This window comes from Chiloscyllium punctatum, chromosome 31 (genome assembly GCF_047496795.1).
Source record: "Chiloscyllium punctatum isolate Juve2018m chromosome 31, sChiPun1.3, whole genome shotgun sequence".
NCBI lineage: Eukaryota > Metazoa > Chordata > Chondrichthyes > Orectolobiformes > Hemiscylliidae > Chiloscyllium > Chiloscyllium punctatum.
This window is the reverse complement of record NC_092769.1, coordinates 76,251,744-76,276,535: the sequence shown is the minus strand read 5'-3', so window position 1 is coordinate 76,276,535 and position 24,792 is coordinate 76,251,744. Positions and strand designations below refer to the sequence as shown.

Sequence of the window (24,792 nt, the reverse complement as noted above, 5' to 3'; positions counted from 1 at the left end):
TTGTATCGCCCGAGGGATGTGTAGGTTAGAGGGGTCACCATGTTGTATCGCCTGAGGAATGTGCAGGTTAGAGGGGTCACCATGTTGTATCGCCCGAGGGATGTGTAGGTTAGAGGGGTCACCATGTTGTATCGCCCGAGGGATGTGTAGGTTAGAGGGGTCACCATGTTGTATCGCCCGAGGGATGTGTAGGTTAGAGGGGTCACCATGTTGTATCGCCCGAGGGATGTGTAGGTTAGAGGGGTCACCTTGTTGTATCGCCCGAGGGATGTGTAGGTTAGAGGGGTCACCATGTTGTATCGCCCAAGGGATGTGTAGGTTAGAGGGGTCACCATGTTGTATCGCCCGAGGGATGTGTAGGTTAGAGGGGTCACCATGTTGTATCGCCCGAGGGATGTGTAGGTTAGAGGGGTCACCATGTTGTATCGCCCGAGGGATGTGTAGGTTAGAGGGGTCACCATGTTGTATCGCCCGAGGGATGTGTAGGTTAGAGGGGTCACCATGTTGTATCGCCCAAGGGATGTGTAGGTTAGAGGGGTCACCATGTTGTATCGCCCGAGGGATGTGTAGGTTAGAGGGGTCACCATGTTGTATCGCCCGAGGGATGTGTAGGTTAGAGGTAGTCAGCCATGTTGTATCGCCCGAGGGATGTGCATTGGTCGATACAACATGGCCGACTCAACCCTAACCTGCACATCCCTCGGGCGATACAAGATGGCCGACGCCCCCCCCCAACCTGCACATCTTTCGGGCGATACAATATGGCTGACACCCCCCCCTAACCAGCACATCCCTCAGGCAATACAACATGGCCAACCCAACCCTAACCTGCATATCCCTCGGGTGATAAAACTTGGCCGAACCCCTCTAACCTGCACATCCCTCGGGCGATATAACATGGCCTACCCCCTCTTACCTGAACATCCCTCGGGTGATACAACATGGCTGACACCCCCCCCAACCTGCACATCCCTTGGGTGATACAACATGGCTGATGCCCCCCAACCTGCATATCCCTCAGGTGATACACCATGGCCAACCCGCCCAACCTGCACATCCCTCGGGCAATACAACATGGCTGACACCACCCCAACCTGAACATCCCTTGGGTGATACATTTCCGACCACCCCTAACCTGCACATCCCTCAGGTGAGACAGCATGGCTGACCCCCCCGAAACTGCACATCCCACAGGCGTTATAACACGGCCGTCTCTCCCTAACCTGCACATCAGTAGGCGATCCAACATGGCCGACCCAACCCTAACCTGCACATCCCTTGGGCAATACAACATGGCCGACCCCCCTAAACTGGACATCCCTCGGGCGATACAAGATGGCCGACGCCCCCCCAACCTGCACATCTTTCGGGCGATACAATATGGCTGACACCCCCCCTAACCAGCACATCCCTCGGGCGATACAACATGGCCAACCCAACCCTAACCTGCATATCCCTCGGGTGATAAAACTTGGCCAAACCCCTCTAACCTGCACATCCCTCGGGCGATATAACATGGCCTACTCCCTCTTATCTGAACATCCCTCAGATGATGCAACATGACCAACGCCCCACAGCCCATACATCCCTAGGGCGATACAATATGGCGGACTCCCCCTAACCTCCACATCCCTTGGGCGATACAACATGGCTGACTCTCCCTAATGTGCACGTTCCTCGGGCAACACAACATGGCTGACGCCCTCTAACCTGCACATCCCACAGGCGATATAACATGGCCGACTCTCCCTAACCTGCACATCCCTTATGCGATACAACATGGCCGACCCAACCCTAACCTGCACAACCCTCAGTCGATAAAACTTGGCCGAACCCCTCTAACCTGCACATCCCTCGGGCGATACAGCATGACCGACGCCCCCCAACCTGCACATCCCTCGGGCGATACAACATGGCTGACACACCCCCAACCTGCACATCCCTTGGGAGATACAACATGGCTGATGCCCCCCAACCTACATAGCCCTCGGGTGATACACCATGACCGACCCACCCAACCTGAACATCCCTCAGGTGATACAACGTTTCAGACCACCCCTAACCTGCACATCCCTCAGGTGAGACAACATGGCCGACCCCCCAGAACCTGCACATCCCACAGGCGATATAACATGGCTGTTTCTCCCTAACCTGCACATCCCTCAGGCGATACAACATGACCAACCCAACCCTAACCTGCACATCCCTCGGGCGATAAAACTTGGCCAAACCCCTCTAACCTGCACATTCCTCGGGCGATACAACATGGCCGACGCCCCCCAACCTGCACATCCCTCGGGCGATACAACATGGCTGACATTCCCCCCCCCAATCTGCACATCCCTTGGGCGATACAAATGGCTGATGCCCCCCAACCTGCATATCCCTCGGGTGATGCACCATGGCCGACCCGCCCAACCTGCACATCCCTCGGGCGATATAACATGGCTGACACCCCCCCAACCTGAACATCCCTCAGGCGATACAACATGGCCAACCCAACCCTAACCTGCATATCCCTTGGGTGATAAAACTTGGCCAAACCCCTCTAACCTGCACATCCCTTGGGCGATATAACATGGCCTACCCCCTCTTACCTGAACATCCCTCGGGTGATACAACATGACCAATGCCCCCCAGCCCATACATCCCTAGGGCGATACAACATGGCGGACTCCCCCTAACCTCCACATCCCTTGGGCGATACAACATGGCTGACTCTCCCTAATGCGCATGTCCCTCGGGCAACACAACATGGCTGATGCCCTCTAACCTGCACATCCCACAGGCAATATAACAAGGCCGACGCTCCCTAACCTGCACATCCCTTAGGCGATACAACCTGGCCGAACCAACCCTAACCTGCACATCCCTTGGGCGATAAAACTTGGCCGAACCCCGCTAACCTGCACATCCCTCGGGCGATACAACATGGCCGACGCCCCCCAACCTGCACATCCCTCGGGCGATACAACATGGCCGACTCCCCTGACCTGCACATCCCTCGGGTGATACAACATGACCAACCCCCCCAGCCTGCACATCCTTAGGGCGGACTCCCCCTAACCTCCACATCCCTTGGGCGATACAACATGGCTGACTCCCCCTAATGTGCACGTCCCTCGGGCAACACAACATGGCCGACGCCCTCTAACCTGCACATCCCACAGGTGATACAACATGGCCTATTCCCCCTAATCTGCACATCCCTTAGGCGATCCAACATGGCCAACCCAACCCTAACCTGCACCTCCCTTGGGCGATATAACATGGCCAGCTCAAACCTAACCTGCACATTCCTCGGGCGATAAAACTTGGCCGAACCCCTCTAACCTGCACATCCCTCGGGTGATATAACACGGCCTACCCCCTCTCACCTGTACATCCCTCGGGTGATAAAACATGGCTGACACCCCCCCTAACCAGCACATCCCTCGGGTGATACAACATGGCCAACCCAACCCTAACCTGCATATCCCTCGGGTGATAAAACTTGGCCGAACCCCTCTAACCTGCACATCCCTCGGGCGATATAACACGGCCTACCCCCTCTCACCTGTACATCCCTCGGGTGATACAACATGACCAACGCCCCCCAGCCCATACATCCCTAGGGCGATACAACATGGCGGACTCCCCCTAACCTCCACATCCCTTGGGCGATACAACATGGCTGACTCTCCCTAATGTGCACGTTCCTCGGGCAACACAACATGGCTGACGCCCTCTAACCTGCACATCCCACAGGTGATATAACATGGCCGACTCTCCCTAACCTGCACATCCCTTAGGCGATACAACATGGCTGACCCAACCCTAACCTGCACATCCCTCGGGCGATAAAACTTGGCCGAACCCCTCTTACCTGCACATCCCTCGGGCGATACAACGTGGCTGACACCCCCCCCAACCTGCACATCCCTTGGGAGATACAACATGGCTGATGCCCCCCAACCTGCACATCCCTCGGGCGATACAACATGGCTGACACCCCCCCAACCTGCACATCCCTCGGGCGATACAACATGGCTGACACCCCCCCAACCTGAACATTCCTTGGGTGATACAACGTTTGCGACCACCCCTAACCTGCACATTCCACAGGTGAGACAACATGGCCGACCCAACCCTAACCTGCACATCCCTTAGGCGTTAAAATCTGGCCGAACCCCTCTAACCTGCACATCCCTCGGGCGATACAACATGGCCGACGCCCCCCAACCTGCACATCCCTCGGGCGATACAACATGGCCGAACCCCTCTAACCTGCACATCCCTCGGGCGATACAACATGGCCGACGCCCCCCAACCTGCACATCCCTCGGGCGATACAACATGGCCGACGCCCCCCAACCTGCACATCCCTCGGGCGATACAACATGGCCGACGCCCCCCAACCTGCACATCCCTCGGGCGATACAACATGGCCGCGCCCCCCCCCAACCTGCACATCCCTTGGGCGATACAACATGGCCGCGCCCCCCCCCAACCTGCACATCCCTTGGGCGATACAACATGGCTGACACCCCCCCAACCTGAACATCCCTCGGGTGATACAGTGTTTCCGACCACCCCTAACCTGCACATCCCTCAGGTGAGACAACATGGCTGACCCCCCCCGAACCTGCACATCCCTCGGGCATTACAACATGGCCGACTCCCCCTAACCTGCACATCCCTTGGGTGAGACAACATGGCCGACCCGCCCAACCTGCACATCCCTCGGGTGATACAACATGGCCGACACCCCCTAACCTGCACATCCCTCGGGTGATACAACATGGCCGACACCCCCTAATCTGCACATCCCTCGGGCGATACAACATGGCCGACACCCCCTAACCTGCACATCCCTCGGGTGATACAACATGGCCAACCCGCACTAATCTGCACATCCCTCGGGTGATACAACATGGCCGACACCCCCTAACCTGCACATCCCTCGGGTGATACACCATGGCCGACCCGCCCAACCTGCACATCCCTCGGGCGATACAACATGGCGGACACCTCCCCAACCTGAACAGCCCTCGGGTGATACAACATGGCCAACCCGCACTAACCTGCACATCCCTCGGGCAATTCAAAATGGCCGACCGCCCAAATCCCCCCAACTTGCACATCCCTCAGGCGATACAACTTGGCTGACACCCCCCCCAACCTGCATATCCCTCGGGTGATACAACTTGGCTGACACCCCCCCCAACCTGCATATCCCTCGGGTGATACAACATGGCTGACACCCACCCCCCAACCTGCACATCCCTCGGGTGATACAACATGGCTGACACCCCCCCAACCTGAACATCCCTCAGGTGATACAACGTTTCCGACCACCCCTAACCTGCACATCCCTCAGGTGAGACAACATGGCCGACCCCCCCACCCCGAGCCTGCACATCCCTCGGGCAATACAACATGGCCGAACCCCCCGAACCTGCACATCCCTCAGGCGATACAACATGGCCGACCCCCTCTAACCTGCACATCCCTCGGGCGATAGAACATGGCCAACCCCCTCTAACCCGTTGCATCCCTCGGGCAATACAACGTGGCTGACACCCCCTAACGTGCACATCCCTCAGGCGATACAACATGGCCGATGCCCTCTAACCTGCACATCCCTCGGGCGATACAACATGGCCGATGCCCTCTAACCTGCACATCCCTTGGGCGATACAATATGGCCGATGCCCTCTAACCTGCACATCCCTCGGGCGATACAACATGGCCGACCCCCCCGAGCCTGCGCATCCCTCGGGCGATACACCATGGCCGACCCGCTCAACCTGCACATCCCTCGGGCGATACAACTTGGCTGACACCTCCCCAGCCTGAACAGCCCTTGGGCGATACAACATGGCCGACCCCCCCGAGCCTGCACATCCCTCGGGTGATACAACATGGCCGACCCCCCCCGAGCCTGCACATCCCTCGGGTGATACAACATGGCCGACCCCCCCGAGCCTGCACATCCCTCGGGTGATACACCATGGCCGACCCCCCCGAGCCTGCACATCCCTCGGGTGATACACCATGGCCTACCCCCCCGAGCCTGCACATCCCTCGGGTGATACAACATGGCCGATGCCACCTTACCTGCACATCTTTGGGACTATGGGAGGAAATCCACACAGACACGGGGTAGAATCGAACCTGGGTCCCTGGTGCTCTGAGGCAGCAGTGTTGACCATTGAGCCACCGTGCCAAGATTCTGGGATAGCAATCTAACTGGGAATGGAGTGGATCATTACTATCCCGTCCCGTCCCCCTACACCACCACTGTCCCAGGGGTCCCTGTCTGTGGGAATTACCATGTCACACAACAATAAGCACTCGTTCTTACCTCCAGGATGGATCTGGGATGCGGGAGGTCCTCACCTTGGAAAACCTTCATGTAAACCTGGATCACAGAATACAGGGACAAAAAGGATGAGTGGGGACAGTGGGCCAACGGCTCCGATTTGACAGTAGACACAGAGTGAGGCTGGGACTTCCCCCACCCACCCACCCACCCGTCCGCTCACAGTCTCAGCTCACCGAGTGCAGGGCAACCTCGAGACTCCAGTGTTGCAACTCCCTCCAGGCCTACTCCCAGCTGCTGTCCACAGCCCAGGCTCAAGCAGGGTGAGTGTGTTTGAGACTGTATTGTTTCCCAGTCAAACACCAATGGCTCTCTTCACTGGCTCACCCTCTCTCCCAGGTTACAGTGTCTGCATTTTAAATTACAAATCCACCCTCATGCCCTTCCCTATCGCAGTAATCTCCACCAGCCCCTACACCCCCACCTTATCCCTGTAACCCCCCTCCAGCCCCTACACCCCCTCCCTATCTCTGTAACCCCCTCCAGCCCCTACACCCCCTCCCTATCTCTGTAACCCCCTCCAGCCCCTACAACCCCTCCCTATCTCTGTAACCCCCTCCAATCCCTACAACCCCTCCCTATCTCTGTAACCCCCTCCAGCCCCTACAACCCCTCCCTATCTCTGTAACCCCCTCCAGCCCCTACACCCCCACCTTATCCCTGTAACCCCCCTCCAATCCCTACAACCCCTCCCTATCTCTGTAACCCCCTCCAGCCCCTACACCCCCACCTTATCCCTGTAACCCCCCTCCAATCCCTACACCCCCACCTTATCCCTGTAACCCCCCTCCAGCCCCTACACCCCCACCTTATCCCTGTAACCCCCCTCCAGCCCCTACACCCCCACCTTATCCCTGTAACCCCCCTCCAATCCCTACAACCCCTCCCTATCTCTGTAACCCCCTCCAGCCCCTACACCCCCTCCCTATCTCTGTAACCCCCCTCCAATCCCTACAACCCCTCCCTATCTCTGTAACCCCCCTCCAGCCCCTACACCCCCTCCCTATCTCTGTAACCCCCCTCCAATCCCTACAACCCCTCCCTATCTCTGTAACCCCCCTCCAGCCCCTACACCCCCTCCCTATCTCTGTAACCCCCCTCCAGCCCCTACACCCCCTCCCTATCTCTGTAACCCCCTTCCAGCCCCTACACCCCCTCCCTATCTCTGTCACCCCCTCCAGCCCCTACACCCCCTCCCTATCTCTGTAACCCCCTCCAGCCCCTACACCCCCTCCCTATCTCTGTCACCCCCTCCAGCCCCTACACCCCCTCCCTATCTCTGTAACCCCCTCCAGCCCCTACACCCCCTCCCTATCTCTGTCACCCCCTCCAGCCCCTACACCCCCTCCCTATCTCTGTCTCTCCCTCCAGCCCCTACACCCCCTCCCTATCTCTGTAACCCCCTCCAGCCCCTACACCCCCTCCCTATCTCTGTAACCCCCTACAGCCCCTACACCCCCTCCCTATCTCTGTAACCCCCTCCAGCCCCTACACCCCCTCCTTATCTCTTTAACCACCTCCAGCCCCTACACCCCCTCCCTATCTCTGTAACCCCCTTCCAGCCCCTACACCCCCTCCCTATCTCTGTAACCCCCTCCAGCCCCTACACCCCCTCCCTATCTCTGTAACCCCCTCCAGCCCCTACACCCCCTCCCTATCTCTGTAACCCCCTCCAGCCCCTACACCCCCTCCCTATCTCTGTAACCCCACCAGCCCCTACACCCCCTCCCTATCTCTGTAACGCCCTCTAGCTCCTACACCCCCTCCCTATCTATGGGACAATTTCCTAACCTGCACATCCCTGGACACTATGGGACAATTTCCCATGGCCAATCCACCCTAACCTGCACATCCCTGGACACTATGGGACAATTTCCCATGGCCAATCCACCCTAACCTGCACATCCCTGCACACTATGGGACAATTTCCCATGGCCAATCCACCCTAACCTGCACATCCCTGGACACTATGGGACAATTTCCCACGGCCAATCCACCCTAACCTGCACATCCCTGAGCACTATGGACAATTTCCCACGGCCAATCCACCCTAACCTGCACGTCCCTGGGCACTATGGGACAATTTCCCATGGCCAATCCACCCTAACCTGCACATCCCTGAGCACTATGGACAATTTCCCACGGCCAATCCACCCTAACCTGCACATCCCTGGGCACTATGGGACAATTTCCCACGGCCAATCCACCCTAACCTGTACATCCCTGAGCACTATGGGACAATTTCCCATGGCCAATCCACCCTAACCTGCACATCCCTGAGCACTATGGACAATTTCCCATGGCCAATCCACCCTAACCTGTACATCCCTGAGCACTATGGACAATTTCCCGTGGCCAATCCACCCTAACCTGCACATCCCTGAGCACTATGGACAATTTCCCACGGCCAATCCACCCTAACCTGCACGTCCCTGGGCACTATGGGACAATTTCCCATGGCCAATCCACCCTAACCTGCACATCCCTGGGCACTATGGACAATTTCCCATGGCCAATCCACCCTAACCTGCACATCCCTGGACACTATGGGACAATTTCCCATGGCCAATCCACCCTAACCTGCACATCTTTGGATTGTGGGAGGAAACTGGAGCAGCTGGAGGAATCCCACGCAGTCACGGGGAGAACGTGCAAACTCCACACGGACAGACACCCGAGGGTGGGATCGAACCCAGGTTCCTGGGAGGGCAATGCTAACCACCGAGGCACCGTGCTGCCACCTGTATGTTTGCTTTGCTGCCAGTCTCTGAATCTCTTTTTTGATTTCCTGTTTCGCTTTGAGCACTGAACCTTCTCCGTTCGGCCTGTTTCTCACTCGTAACTGACAATGGGTCATAATCCACCTTTGTCTAAGGGTCTTGCTGTCTAGCTCTGCCTCCAGACCCTTTACTGCCCTGGTTTACCTGAATCATGTCTTCTCCTTTCCATAGGAATGCTCTCCCACAACCTCTTCCTTCAGGCAGAAGATACAGAGGCCTGAACACACGCACCAGCAGCTTCACAAACAGCCTCTTCCTGCCCGTTATTAGACCGATGGACGGACTCCCTAGTCTTATATCATGCTGACCTTGCTAACATTGATCTTGCCCCGTGCACACCCTGTGGAATGGAGGCTGTGTGCCTTGGTCTTTTTGATCTGTATGTCCTGGCTTACTGCGTGTTGCCTGTCCTGCTCACTGTATTTGTGGGTGGCACAGTGGTTAGCACTGCTGCCTCATAGCGCCAGAGACCCGGGTTCAATTCCCGCCTCTGGCGACTGTCTGTGTGGAGTTTGCACGTTCTCCCCGTGTCTGCGTGGGTGTGCTCCGGTTTCCTCCCACAGTCCAAAGATGTGCAGGTCAGGTGAATTGGCCATGGGAAATTGCCCGTAGTGTTAGGTTAGGGGTATGGGTGGGTTGTGCTTCGGCGGGGGGGTGTGGACTTGTTGGGCCGAAGGGCCTGTTTCCACGCTGTAAGTGATCTAATCTATTTTGGTACACATGACAATAAAATTAATCAATCAGAACGTGTGGTGGGGGGGTGGGCACCCACCTTGAAATATTCCAGCAGGTTCCTGCAGGTGACCTTGGAGCCACCAATCTCTTTCTCCACCAGGTTCTCGGGACTGAGCAGCGAGTGGATCAGAGCCTGCAGATTCGTCTTGAAGTCATTGTCGATGTCTGCCCGAGAGAGAGAGAGAGAGGAGGTCGGAGCTAAGTATGATGGGTTGGGGTACAGAGGGGGGAGAGAGGGGCTCATGCTGGGAGAGGGAAAGACATTCTCAACAATCAAACAGGGCTGAGGGTCAGTGAGAGATGGGGACAGTGGGGGGGGGGGGGGGGGGGTGGTTACAGAAGATTGGCATCACCTGCGGCTTGGGAGAAGGACAGCAGTCAGCAAAGAGAGAGAGAGTCAGATAGAGACAGAGAGAGAGATACAGATAGAAAGACAGTCAGATGGAGACAGAGGGAGAGATACAAACAGAAAGACAGTCAGATACAGACAGAGGGAGAGGTAGAGACAGAAAGACAGTGAGATGGAGACAGAGGGAGAGATACAAACAGAAAGACAGTCAGATGGAGACAGAGGGAGCGATACAAACAGAAAGACAGTCAGATACAGACAGAGGGAGAGGTAGAGACAGAAAGACAGTGAGATGGAGACAGAGGGAGAGATACAAACAGAAAGACAGTCAGATGGAGACAGAGGGAGAGATACAGACAGAAAGATAGATACAGACAGAGGGAGAGATACAGACAGAAAGACAGTCGGATGGAGACAGAGGGAGAGATACAGATAGAAAGACAGTCAGATACAGACAGAGGGAGAGATACAGACAGAAAGAACGGGTGCAATACAGGCAGAAAGAGAGTCAGGTGGTGAGATAGAGTGAGATACAGACAGAGGGGGAGAGAGTGAGAAATCGACAAAGTGTGGAGAGTGGGATAGAGGGAATGAGTGAGACAGAGGGCTAGAGTGAGATACAGACATGATGTTGTGGCACCAGTGTTGGATTGGGGGTGGACAAGGTCAGAAGTCACGTGACACCAGGTTATCATCCAGCGGATTTATTTCAAGTCACTTCACCTGATAAAGGAGCAGCGTTCCAAAAATTGGACTATAATCTGGTGTTGAGAAAGTTTTGAGGTACAGACAGAGATGGAGAGAGAGGCACAGAGATGGAGAGAGAGAGAGACAGACAGACAGAGATAGAGAGAAAGAGAGAGGGAGACACTAAGATACAGGGAGAGAGAGAGAGAGCCAGATAAATAGGGAGATAGAGTGAGATATAGGCAGAAACAGTCAGAGAGAGGGGTGGGGGGAAGAGTGAGATACAGCAGGAGAGAGAGTTCGATGGAAAGAGACAGAGGGGAGGGAGAGAAAGAGCATGTGAAAGCCAGAGAGACAGACAGAGAAGGAGGGTGATGATCATCAATGAATATATCAAGCTTCAATTCCAAGTTATGTTTTTATAAGAGGACTGATGAACCTAAAAGCTGAGGGGTGGCCGAGTGGTATTATCTGAATAGATCAGTGAGGTCTTGCCTTTTGGGAAGTCGAATCAAGGTAGGAGTTTCGTGGTGAATGGTAGGGCCTGAAGGAGTGTAGTAGAACAGAGGCATCTTGGAGTTCAGGTTCACACCTCTCTGAAAGTGGACTCCTAGGTAGACAAGGCAGTGAAGAAGGCTTTTGGCACACTGTCCTTCATCAATCAGGGCATTGAGAATAGAAGTTGGGAAGTTATATTGCAGTTATACAGGATGCACTTGGAGTATTGTGTTCAGTTTTGGTCACTTTATAGGAAGGATGTTATTAAACTGGAAAGAGTGCAGAAGAAATTCACAAGGATGTTGCCTGGACCCCATGGTCTACGTTATAAGGAGAGGTTAGACAGGCTAGGACTGTTTTCTTTATAGTGTAGGAGGCTGCTTTGGGAACCTTATAGAGGTGTATAAGATCATGAGAGGCATGGATGGGGTGAATACACTCAGTGTTTTTCCCAGAGTTGGGGAATCGAGGGGGAGAGGGCATCAGCTTAAGGTTAGAGGGGAAAGAATAAAAGGGAACCTGAGGGGAAACCTTTTCACCCAGAGGGTGGTACTCAGATGGAATGAGCTGCCAGTGGAAGGGGTTGGCGCAGGTACATTAACAACATTTAAAAGGCATTTGGACACATACATGGATAGGAGTGAGTTAGAAGGATATGGGCCAGGTGTAGGGATTTGGGGTTAGCGTGGATGGATGTTTTGGTCAGCACGGACCAGTTTGGACCAAAAGGACCAGTCTCCATGCTGTCGAACTCTATGGCTGAGGCTGTTTTCCCTGGACCATCGGAGGCTGAGGGGTGACCTTATAGGGGTTTACAAAATCATGAGGGACATGGATCGGGTAAATAGACAAAGTCTTTTCCCTGGGGTCGGGGATCCATAAGTAGAGAGCTTAGGTTTTAAGGTGAGCGAGGAAAGATACAAAAGAGACCTAAGGGGCAACTTTTTCACCCAGAGGGTGGTACGTATATGGAATGAGCTGTCAGAGGATGTGGTGGAGGCTGGTACAATTGCAACATTTAAGAGGCATTTGGATGGGTATATGAATAGGAAGGGTTTGGAGGGATATGGGCCGGGTGCTGGCAGATGGGACGAGATTAGTTCAGGATATCTGGGTCAGCATGGACGGGTTGGACCGAAGGGTCTGTTTCCGTGCTGTGTGAGTGTATGATTCTGACTGGGGTATTTTGCCCGGGGACTGATCCTAACAAGCTGAAGGTTGCAACAAGTGTGGAGGCCGAGGCTCCTGCACTTCTCCTGTCTGAGTACTCTTACACGCCTCAGCTACAGCTTCCCTCCTCTGTCCCTGACAACTGACCAATCCTCAACTGCACGGCTGTCTCCTGGTAAATAATTTGCCCCCTCCCTGTGTAGACAGCCAGGTCTCCAGCCCAGTCACCCTCCGCTGTAGACTTATTTGCCCTGGGCCACACTGACGCTCAGGAGCTCCCACATGCTGCAGTTGCAACGCATCACCTGTCCTGCCATTCAACAGCTCACCCCGGCTTTGTCTTACGTCAGAGAGGAAGAACCAGTTCCTAATGGATCAAACAGTTAGAGAGAAGCCAAACAGCATCTCCATTCCTGACACGGTCACTCGTCCAACTTCCAGCACTCTGTTCAGCGTCACATTCACGCAGCACCCCTTCCAAACCCAGGAACACGTCCGTCTCAAAGGACAAGGGAAGCAGAGACATGGGAACGCCACACTCTGCAAGTTCCCCTCCAAGCCACTCATCACACCGACTTGGAAATATATCGGCCGTTCCCTCAGTGTAGCTGGGTCAGAATCCTGGGATTCCCTCCCAGAGGACGTTGTGAGTCTACCTATAGCACATGGATTCACCAACGTCCTATACAACCTCAACCTGACGTCCCAACTCCGACACTTGAAGGTCTGAGCAATGAAGGCAAGTGTGCCAAATGCCTTCTTAACCACTCTCTGTATGTGATGCAAACTTCAACCAATTATAAAGCTGAACCCCTAGGTTTCTCCGGTCCACGTCACTACCCAACACCCAACCTTCACCTGTATAAGCCCTGTCCTTGTGTATTTTACCAAAATCCAATACCTTGCCTTTATCCAAATTAAACTCCATCTGCCACTCCTCAGTCCATTGACCCAAACAAACAATATCCCTTTGTAATCTTACATGATCTTCTTCACTGTCCACTGGACCATCATCCTTACTAGCTAGTAATGCCTTCTAGATTCTCATCGAAATTATTGATACAAATGACATACAAAACTGGGTCCAGTACGGATTAGATTCATAGAATCCCTACTGTGTGGATTCAGGCCATTCAGCCCGACTGGACCACACAGAAGCCACACCCCCCGACCCTATTCCTGTAACCCTGCATTACCCACGGCCAATCCACCCTAACCTGCACATCCCTGAGCACTATGGGACAATTTCCCTTGGCCAATCCACCCTAACCTGCACATCCCTGGGCACTATGGGACAATTTCCCATGTCCAATCCACCCTAACCTGCACATCCCTGGGCACTATGGGACAATTACCCACGGCCAATCCACCCTAACCTGCACATCCCTGGGCACTATGGGACAATTACCCACGGCCAATCCACCCTGACCTGCACATGCCTGGGCACTATGGGACAATTTCCCACGGCCAATGTACCCTGACCTGCACATCCCTGGACACTATGGGACAATTTCCCATGGCCAATCCACCCTAACCTGTACATCCCTGGACACTATGGGACAATTACCCACGGCCAATCCACCCTAACCTGCACATCCCTGGGCACTATGGGACAATTACCCACGGCCAATCCACCCTGACCTGCACATCCCTGGACACTATGGGACAATTTCCCATGGCCAATCCACCCTAACCTGCACATCCCTGGGCACTATGGGACAATTTCCCATGGCCAATCCACCCTAACCTGGACATCTTTTGACTGTGGGAGGAAACTGGAGCACCCGGAGGAAACCCACACAGACACAGGGAGAATGTGCAAACTCCACACAGACAGAGGCTAGAATCGGACCCGGGTCCCTGGCGCTGGGAGGCAGCAGTGCTAACCACTGAGGCACCATGCCATCTTACTGGGTCATAAATGATGTGGTGCCCACATCCCTCAGATGAATATAAACTCGTGATTGTACCTCATGGGAATGGCCTTCATTGGTTGCAGAGTGCTTTGGATGGTCCTGATGTGGAACCGAAATGGAGGGACATTATTCACAGAAGATGCCCAGAGCAGAAGGAATAACAGAGCTCCCGGATCAATGCCAGTACCTACCTTTCAGCTTGCCATCGAAGGCAGGGTTGGTGGCGACCTTGAGCCCCGGGTGGGGCATGAGGAAACACTGGAGATGATTGAAGCAAGAGTGGATGTGTTTGCGCACCAACTGCAGCTCCTCGTGTTGGTGAGGTTTGACCTGGGAGCAATCACGAAACAGTGAGACTGGCCGAGGTCCCCAGTGGAACACCATTCACCTCGTGTTACCCCCCAATGTACACTCTCCCGAAAACCTCACACTCTCTCCAGCACCACTGTATCACATGTAAAGGGAGCTTTACTCTGTATCTAACCCCGTGCTGTCCCTGTCCTGGGAGTGTTTGATGGGGGGACAGTGTAGAGGGAGCTTTACTCTGTATCTAACCCTGTGCTGTCCCTGTCCCTCGGAGTGTTTGATGGGGGGACAGTGTAGAGGGAGATTACTCTGTATCTAACCCTGTGCTGTCCCTGTCCTGGGGAGTGTTTGATGGGGGGACAGTGCAGAGGGAGCTTTACTCTGTATCTAACCCCGTGCTGCCCCTGTCCTGGGAGTGTTTGATGGGGGACAGTGTAGAGGGAGCTTTACTCTGTATCTAACCCCGTGCTGTCCCTGTCCCTGGGAGTGTTTGATGGGGGGACAGTGTAGAGGGAGCTTTACTCTGTATCTAACCCCGTGCTGTCCCTGTCCTGGGGAGTGTTTGATGGGGGGACAGTGTAGAGGGAGCTTTACTCTGTATCTAACCCCATGCTGTCTAACCCTGTCCCGGGAGTGTTTGATAGAGCCCACCTCAACAATATCTAAGCCCCGTCGTCCATGCTTGGTTCTCGAACCCTCGACTCCCCCTTACCCAATAAAAATCTCTCAGTCTCAGCTCTGAAGTTTCCGATTGTGTTGTGTAAGAGCTCCACGTTCCCAAACCCCAGAGGAATGCAGAGGGAGCGCTGGCTAGCGTTACCCCCCCCCCCCCCCCACCCCCCCGAACGGTGCGGCCCGAATGTGAACGTTCTGCCCCATGATTTAAACAGCCACCCACAGGGACGCGACTCGCCTCTCTCCACTGAGCCCCTGTCATCTCACATCGCCATCGCACCCCGCTCTGTATCCGCACTGGACAAGGAGGCAAGAGGGGTGACCATTCTGAGATGTTTGGGGCCGCTCCTCACCTGGAGTCGCCTCTCCAAAAAATCTTTGCCCCCTTCCAATCCGAATGGATACTCATAAGGAAAGCTCCAATCCCGGACCAGAAACATCAGAGTCTACAGAGGATGGGAGAAAGCAGCACATTGAGATCACTTTCAGTGTCACCTGTTTTTTTAGATTCGATTCCCTACAGTGTGGAAACAGGCCCAACCAGTCCACACCAACAGGGCCTGTTTCCACACTGTAAGTAATCTAATCTAATCTAATCTAATCCCTGGGCACTATGGGACAATTTCCCACGGCCAATCCACCCTAACCTGCACATCTTTATAACTTGTGGGAGGAAACTGGAGCACACCCACGCAGACACGGGGGAGAATGTGCAGACTCCACCCAGACAGTCGCCCGAGGCTGGAATCGAACCTGGGACCCTGGTGCTGGGAGGCAGCAGTGCTAACCACTGAGCCACCATGCCACCCCATTTCACTCTGTGTCATAGAATCCTCCAGATGTACAGCTCTGAAACAGACCCTTTGGCCCAACCCGTCCATGCTGACCCAGATATCCCAACCCAATCTAGTCCCACCTGCCAGCACCCAGCCTATATCCCTCCAAACCCTTCCTATTCATATACCCATCCAAATGCCTCTTCAATGTTGTAATTGTACCAGCCTCCACCACATCCTCTGGCAGCTCATTCCATACACGTACCACCCTCTGGGTGAAAATGTTGCCCCTTAGGTCCCTTTTATATCTTTCCCCTCTCACCCTAAACCTATGCCCCTCTAGTTCTGAACTCCCCCACCCCAGGGAAAAGACTTTGTCTATTTACCCTATCAATGACCCTCATAATTTTGTAAACCTCTATAAAGTTACCCCTCAGCCTCCGACGCTCCAGGGAAAACAGCCCCAGCCTGTTCAGCCTCTCCCTGTAGCTCAGATCCTCCAACCCTGGCAACATCCTTGTAAATCTCCATCTGCCTCCAATCTGTTTCCTTCAATCTCTTTCTCCATTTGTCTCCCCCATCCCTCCTTCTCTATATATCTCTCTCCATCTCTGTTTATCCCCCCTCTCTGCCTATCTCTCTATCTCCCTGTGTCTCCCATTCTGTCTCTCAATCTCTGTCTCCTTCCATTTCTCTCTCCCTCTGTCTCCTTGTCCCTCTGCATATTTCTCTCTCTCTCTGTCTCCATCTTTGTTTCCCTCTCTATTTGCCCCACTCTCTCTCTGTCCAGTCTCCCAGATTCCCTCCATGTATCTCTCTCTCTCTCTCTCTCTGTCTCTATCTATCTTCGTCTCCCCGTATTCCCCTGTTTCTATTGTTCTGTCTACGTTTCTGTCTCTCTCGCTCTGCCTCCCACAGTCTCTCTCTTATTTTCAGTAAGAGAGACGGTGCTGGGGGATTAAGGAAGGCTGCATCTGCAGGGATCAGAGGGAACACGTTCTCGATTCCCCTTCGTGCAGCACAAGGGCAGTGAAAGGGGGACCCTTCACTCACAGAGTGTTGCCTCATTGACTCAGCATTTGACAGGAAGGACTCGTGGTTGAAAATTGGATGGATTGGGAAATGGGGAATGCTAACAAGTCGCTGTGAGGCTGGCGGATTGAGGAGGTTGATGAGGAGTTCTTGTTGTATCCTGTCCCTGTGACAGTGCTGCTGTACCTGGAAAGGCTTGAGTGAGGTCTCATCCATAGCCAAACGTCCATATTCAGTGAAGAGCTGCAACAGAAACGTTACAGGCAAACAAGGCCACAGAACCAAGCAGGAGCCCGCTCGATGTTAAAATCGGATTAGCTTTCCGACGGGTAGCCTACTCAATACTTTACAAAGCCCATGTCCGTCTCGTAACACTGGGGGGTCACTCACACCTCAGACTACAGGGACTCTCGGTCCAAGACGCACTCCAGAAACCAGAGATCATCATCCAGCAGGAAAATACTGTTATTGAGGGAGGGGGCACTGTCGGGGGGTCAGTGCTGAGGGAGTGGGCACTGTCAGAGGGTCAGTGCTGAGGGAGTGGGCACTGTCGGAGGGTCAGTGCTGAGGGAGTGGGCACTGTCAGAGGGTCAGTGCTGAGGGAGTGGGAACTGTCAGAGGGTCAGTGCTGAGGGAGTGCCGCACTGTCGGATGGTCAGTGCTGAGGGAGTGGGCACTGTCAGAGGGTCAGTGCTGAGGGAGTGGGCACTGTCGGAGGGTCAGTGCTGAGGGAGTGGGCACTGTCGGAGGGTCAGTGCTGAGGGAGTGGGCACTGTTGGAGGGTTAGTGCTGAGGGAGCGCCGCACTGTCGGAGGGTCAGTGCTGAGGGAGTGGGCATTGTCGGAGGGTCAGTGCTGAGGGAGCGGGCACTGTCGGAGGGTCAGTGCTAAGGGAGCGGGCACTGTCGGAGGGTCAGTGCTGAGGGAGCGGGCACTGTCGGAGGGTCAGTGCTGAGGGAGTGGGCACTGTCGGAGGGTCAGTGCTGAGGGAGCGGGGACTGTCAGAGGGTCAGTGCTGAGGGAGCGGGCACTGTCGGAGGGTCAGTGCTGAGGGAGTGGGCACTGTCGGAGGGTCAGTGCTAAGGGAGCGGGCACTGTCGGAGGGTCAGTGCTGAGGGAGCGGGCACTGTCGGAGGGTCAGTGCTGAGGGAGTGGGCACTGTCGGAGGGTCAGTGCTGAGGGAACGGGCACTGTTGGATGTTCAATGCTGAGGGAGCAGGCACTGTTGGATGTTGAATGCTGAGGGAGCAGGCACTGTTGGAGGGTCAGTGCTGAGGGAGTGGGCACTGTCAGAGGGTAGCAATGAGGGAGCAGGCATTGTCGGAGGGTCAGTGCTGAGGGAGTGGACAGTGTCGGAGGGTCAATGCTGAGGGAGTGTGCACTGTCAGAGAGTCAGTGCTAAGGGAGTGGGCACTGTCGGAGGATCAGTGCTGAGGGAGTGGGCACTGTCGGAGGGTCAGTGCTGAGGGAGTGGGCACTGTCGGAGGATCAGTGCTGAGGGAGTGCGGACTGTCAGAGGGTCAGTGCTGAGGGAGTGGGCACTGTCGGAGGGTCAGTGCTGAGGGAGTGGGCACTGTCGGAGGGTCAGTGCTGAGGGAGCGGGCACTGTTGGAGGATCAGTGCTGAGGGAGTGGGAACTGTCAGAGGGTCAGTGCTGAGGGAGCGGGCACTGTCAGGGTCAGTGCTGAGGGAGTGGGCACTGTCGGAGGGTCAGTGTTGAGGGAGCGGGGACTGTCAGAGGGTCAGTGCTGAGGGAGTGGGCACTGTCGGAGGGTCAGTTCTGAGGGAGTGCCGCACTGTCGGAGGGTCAGTGCTGAGGGAATGGGCACTGTCAGAGGGTTAGTGCTAAGGGAACGGGCACTGTTGGAGGGTCAGTGCTGAGGGAGTGGGCACTGTCCGATGGTTAGTGCTGAGGGAGTGGGCACTGTCCGATGGTTAGTGCTGAGGGTGTGGGCACTGTCGGAGGGTCAGTTCTGAGGGAGTGCCGCACTGTCGGAGGGTTAGTGCTGAGGGAGTGGGCACTGTCGGAGGGTCAGTGCTGAGGGAGTGGACGCACTGTCGGAGGGTCAGTGCTGAGGTTGTGGGCACTGTCGGAGAGTCAGAGATGAGGGAGTAGGCACTGTCGGAGGGTCAGAGATGAGGGAGTAGGCACTGTTCGAGTGTCAGTGCTGAGGGAGTGGCTACTTTCAGAGGGTCAGCACTGAGGGAGTAGGCACTGTCGGAGGATCAGTGCTGAGGGAGCGGGGACTGCCAGAGGGTCAGTGCTGAGGGAGTGGGCACTGTCGGAGGGTCAGTGCTGAGGGAGCGGGCACTGTCTGAGGGTCAGTGCTGAGGGAGCGGGCACTGTCGGAGGGTCAGTGCTGAGGGAGCGGGCACTGTCGGAGGGTCAGTGCTGAGGGAGCAGGCACTGTCGGAGGATCAGTGCTGAGGGAGTGCGGACTGTCAGAGGGTCAGTGCTGAGGGAGTGGGCACTGTCAGAGGGTCAGTGCTGAGGGAGTGGGCACTGTCGGAGGGTCAGTGCTGAGGGAGCGGGCACTGTTGGAGGATCAGTGCTGAGGGAGTGGGAACTGTCAGAGGGTCAGTGCTGAGGGAGCGGGCACTGTCAGAGGGTCAGTGCTGAGGGAGTGGGCACTGTCGGAGGGTCAGTGTTGAGGGAGCGGGGACTGTCAGAGGGTCAGTGCTGAGGGAGTGGGCACTGTCGGAGGGTCAGTTCTGAGGGAGTGCTGCACTGTCGGAGGGTCAGTGCTGAGGGAATGGGCACTGTCAGAGGGTTAGTGCTAAGGGAACGGGCACTGTTGGAGGGTCAGTGCTGAGGGAGTGGGCACTGTCCGATGGTTAGTGCTGAGGGAGTGGGCACTGTCCGATGGTTAGTGCTGAGGGTGTGGGCACTGTCGGAGGGTCAGTTCTGAGGGAGTGCCGCACTTTCGGAGGGTTAGTGCTGAGGGAGTGGGCACTGTCGGAGGGTCAGTGCTGAGGGAGTGGACGCACTGTCGGAGGGTCAGTGCTGAGGTTGTGGGCACTGTCGGAGAGTCAGAGATGAGGGAGTAGGCACTGTCGGAGGGTCAGAGATGAGGGAGTAGGCACTGTTGGAGGGTCAGTGCTGAGGGAGTGGCTACTTTCAGAGGGTCAGCACTGAGGGAATAGGCACTGTCGGAGGATCAGTGCTGAGGGAGCGGGGACTGCCAGAGGGTCAGTGCTGAAGGAGTGGGCACTGTCGGAGGGTCAGTGCTGAGGGAGTGGGCACTGTCTGAGGGTCAGTGCTGAGGGAGCGGGCACTGTCGGAGGGTCAGTGCTGAGGGAGTGGGCACTGTCGGAGGGTCAGTGCTGAGGGAGCGGGCACTGTCTGAGGGTCAGTGCTGAGGGAGCGGGCACTGTCGGAGGGTCAGTGCTGAGGGAGTGGGCACTGTTGGAGGGTCAGTGTTGAGGGAGTGGGCACTGTTGGAGGGTCAGTGCTGAGGGAGTGGACAGTGTCGGAGGGTCAATGCTGAGGGAGTGTGCACTGTCGGAGGATCAATGCTGAGGGAATGGGCACTGTCGGAGGGTCAGTGCTGAGGGAGTGGGCACTGTTTGAGGGTCGGTGCTGAGGGAGTGGGGACTGTCGGAGGGTCAGCGCTGAGGGAGGGGGCACTGTCAGAGGGTTAGTGCTGAGGGAGTGGGCACTGTCGGAGGGTCAGTGCTGAGGGAGTGGGCACTGTCGGAGGGTCAGTGCTGAGGGAGTGGGGACTGTTGAAGGGTCAGTGCTGAGGGAGTGGGCACTGTGGGAGGGTCAGTGCTGTGGGAGTGGCCACTGTCGGAGGGTCAGTGCTGAGGGAGTGGGGACTGTTGAAGGGTCAGTGCTGAGGGAGTGGGCACTGTCGGAGGGTCAGTGCTGAGGCAGTGGGCACTGTCGGAGGGTCAGTGCTGAGGGAGTGGGCACTGTCGGAGGGTCAGTGCTGAGGGAGTGGGCACTGTCGGAGGGTCAGTGCTGAGGGAGTGGGCACTGTCGGAGGGTCAGTGCTGAGGGAGTGGGCACTGTCGGAGGGTCAGTGCTGAGGGAGTGGGGACTGTTGAAGGGTCAGTGCTGAGGGAGTGGGCACTGTCGGAGGGTCAGTGCTGAGGGAGTGGGGACTGTTGAAGGGTCAGTGCTGAGGGAGTGGGCACTGTGGGAGGGTCAGTGCTGTGGGAGTGGCCACTGTCGGAGGGTCAGTGCTGAGGGAGTGGGAACTGTGGGAGGGTCAGTGCTGTGGGAGTGGCCACTGTCGGAGGGTCAGTGCTGAGGGAGTGGGGACTGTCGGAGGGTCAGTGCTGAGGGAGTGGACACTGATTCCTGCAAAATTCCATTTGAGTCAGTGATGTCCGTTGGGAGAGAGAAATCTGCCATCCTTCCGCAGTCTGGCTCACATGCGCCTCACCCCACACAGCGATGTGGCTGAGTCTTAAATGCCCCCTGAAATGGCAGAACGCAACACTCAATACAGGGGTATTTAGAAATGTCCAACATCCCATAATAGAATAAAGAATGGTTACCCCAGTTACACAGACCAACCTGGAGATGCTGTAAGTCATCCTCCTGAATATTGTTTGTTAAGTTATACACCTGAAACAATGCAGAGAGAGTTGATGGCAAAATGAAAGATTCCAGGACAAAGTGAAAAGGGGCGATCAAATTGACTGAGCGACTTTGGAAGCAGAAAGCATTAGTGCTTTTTAGACAAGAGGATCATAGTGATAGATAAGCCGGGACCTGTGTTGACTCCACTGCTCTTTTCAATAAATACTAATGTCACGGTGGCTCAGTGGTTAGCGCTGCAGCCTGACAGCTCCGGAGTACTGGGTTCAATCCCACCCTCGGGCAACTGTCTCGGCAGGGTTTGCACGTTCTCCCTGGGTCTGTGTGGGTTTCCTCCGGGTGCTCCGGTTTCCTCCCACAGTCCAAAGATGTGCAGGTTAGGTGAATTAGACATGAGAAATTGTCCCATAGTGCCCAGGGATGTGCAGGTTAGGGTGGATTGACCATGGGAAACTGTCCCATAGTGCCCAGGGATGTACAGGTTAGGGTGGATTGGCCATGGGAAACTGTCCCATAGTGCCCAGGGATGTACAGGTTAGGGTGGATTGGTCATGGGAAACTGTCCCATAGTGCCCAGGGATGTGCAGGTTAGGGTGGATTGGCCGTGGGAAATTGTCCCATAGTGTCCAGGGATGTGCAGGTTAGGGTGGATTGGCCGTGGGAAACTGTCCCATAGTGCCCAGGGATGTGCAGGTTAGGGTGGATTGACCATGGGAAACTGTCCCATAGTGCCCAGGGATGTACAGGTTAGGGTGGATTAGCCATGGGAAATTGTCCCATAGTGTCCAGGGATGTGCAGGTTAGGGTGGATTGGTCGTGCGAAATTGTCCCATAGTGCCCAGGGATGTGCAGGTTAGGGTGGATTGGTCGTGCGAAATTGTCCCATAGTGTCCAGGGATGTGCAGGTTAGGGTGGATTAGCCATGGGAAATTGTCCCATAGTGTCCAGGGATGTGCAGGTTAGGGTGGATTGGTCGTGCGAAATTGTCCCATAGTGCCCAGGGATGTACAGGTTAGGGTGGATTGGCCGTGGGAAACTGTCCCATAGTGCCCAGGGATGTACAGGTTAGGGTGGATTGGTCATGGGAAACTGTCCCATAGTGCCCAGGGATGTGCAGGTTAGGGTGGATTGGCCGTGGGAAATTGTCCCATAGTGTCCAGGGATGTGCAGGTTAGGGTGGATTGGCCGTGGGAAACTGTCCCATAGTGCCCAGGGATGTACAGGTTAGGGTGGATTGGTCATGGGAAACTGTCCCATAGTGCCCAGGGATGTGCAGGTTTGGGTGGATTGACCATGGGAAACTGTCCCATAGTGCCCAGGGATGTACAGGTTAGGGTGGATTAGCCATGGGAAATTGTCCCATAGTGTCCAGGGATGTGCAGGTTAGGGTGGATTGGCCGTGGGAAATTGTCCCATAGTGTCCAGGGATGTGCAGGTTAGGGTGGATTGGTCGTGCGAAATTGTCCCATAGTGTCCAGGGATGTGCAGGTTAGGGTGGATTGGCCGTGGGAAATTGTCCCATAGTGTCCAGGGATGTGCAGGTTAGGGTGGATTGACCATGGGAAATTGTCCCATAGTGTCCAGGGATGTGCAGGTTAGGGTGGATTGGCCGTGGGAAATTGTCCCATAGTGCCCAGGGATGTGCAGGTTAGGGTGGATTGGCCGTGGGAAACTGTCCCATAGTGCCCAGGGATGTACAGGTTAGGGTGGATTGGTCGTGCGAAATTGTCCCATAGTGCCCAGGGATGTGCAGGTTAGGGTGGGCTAGTCATGGGAAGTGCACGGTTCCAGGGGTGGGGAGTGGGGGAATGGGTCTGGGTGAGATGCGGGGTCAGTGTGGACTCAATGGGCCAAATGGCCTGCTCCCACACCGCAGGGATTCTAACGATTTGGATTTGTGGTACACTGTTCCGTGGTTTGTGGAAGATAACAAAACTAGGGAGAAGGACAGCAACAGATTTTGGAGAGACATTGGGCAGATGCAGGTGAACCGAGGGATGTGTGAGCAGCTGCTGGGAAGAGTTCGCCCAGGTGGAGAGACAGATTTGTTTAAAGTCACTCCTGACCTCGGTGTCACTGACTGGACCTGTATTCATTGGCCATCCCTAGTTGTCCTTGAGAGGGCTCTGGTGAGCTGACTTTGTTAACTGCTCCAGCCTGTTGAGTGTTGGCACATCCACCCTCCCTCAAGGCAAGGAGTTCCAGGATTTTGAGCTGAGTTTCAAAAAAGTGGAACAGATTTAACTGGTTTGGAGGGACCTGGGGGCTGTTTATCACGAAGTTGGCAAGGACAGGTTTTAATTTGATTGATTCTTGTCATTTGTACCTAGGTACAGTGGGAAGTTTTGTTTTGTGTGTGGTACAGGCAGGTTATACCATAGTGCATCAGGGTGATGGAATAGAGCAAGGAATACAGTGTTACAGCTGCAGAGAAGGTACACAGAGTGCAAGATCAACATTTAGATTCGATTAGATTCCCTACAGTGTGGAAACAGGCCCTTTGGCCCAACCAGTCCACACCGACCCTCCGAAGAGTAACCCACCCAGGCCCATTTCCCTCTGACTAATGCACCTATCACGATGAGCAATTTAGAATGGCCAATCCACCCAAACCTGCACATCTTTGGATTGTGGGAGGAAACCGGAGCACCCGGAGGAAACCCACACAGACACAGGGAGAAGATGCAAACTCCCCACAGACAGATGCCCGAGGCTGGAATCGAACCCAGGTCCCTGACGCTGGGAGGCAGCAGTGCTAACCACTGAGCCACCGTGCTGAGCAATCTAATAACAGCGGGGAAGAAGCTGTTCTTGAATCTGTTGATACGTGTTAAGCTTTTGTATCTTCTGCCAGACAGGAGAGAGTGGGGGGAGATTCTAACCAGGCTGGGAGGGGTCTGTGATGATGTCGGCTGCCTTCCCCAGGCAGTGGGACGTGTAGATGGAATCAGTGGAT

At 55.4% G+C, this 24,792-nt stretch overlaps 1 protein-coding gene across 1 annotated transcript in view; it reads right to left on the bottom strand.

Annotated features, from left to right (window-relative positions):
• Positions 1-6,310: 6,310 nt before the first annotated feature.
• Positions 6,311-24,792, bottom strand: part of LOC140457188 (atlastin-3-like) — a 31,204-nt gene continuing 12,722 nt past the window's right edge. The window contains exons 5-10 of the mRNA XM_072551248.1: positions 21,813-21,863; positions 17,475-17,531; positions 15,834-15,926; positions 14,691-14,829; positions 9,917-10,044; positions 6,311-6,403 (exon numbers count right to left, since the gene is read on the bottom strand). Coding sequence (XP_072407349.1) covers positions 6,311-6,403; positions 9,917-10,044; positions 14,691-14,829; positions 15,834-15,926; positions 17,475-17,531; positions 21,813-21,863 — 561 coding nt within the window. The remainder of the gene's footprint in view (positions 6,404-9,916; positions 10,045-14,690; positions 14,830-15,833; positions 15,927-17,474; positions 17,532-21,812; positions 21,864-24,792) is intronic.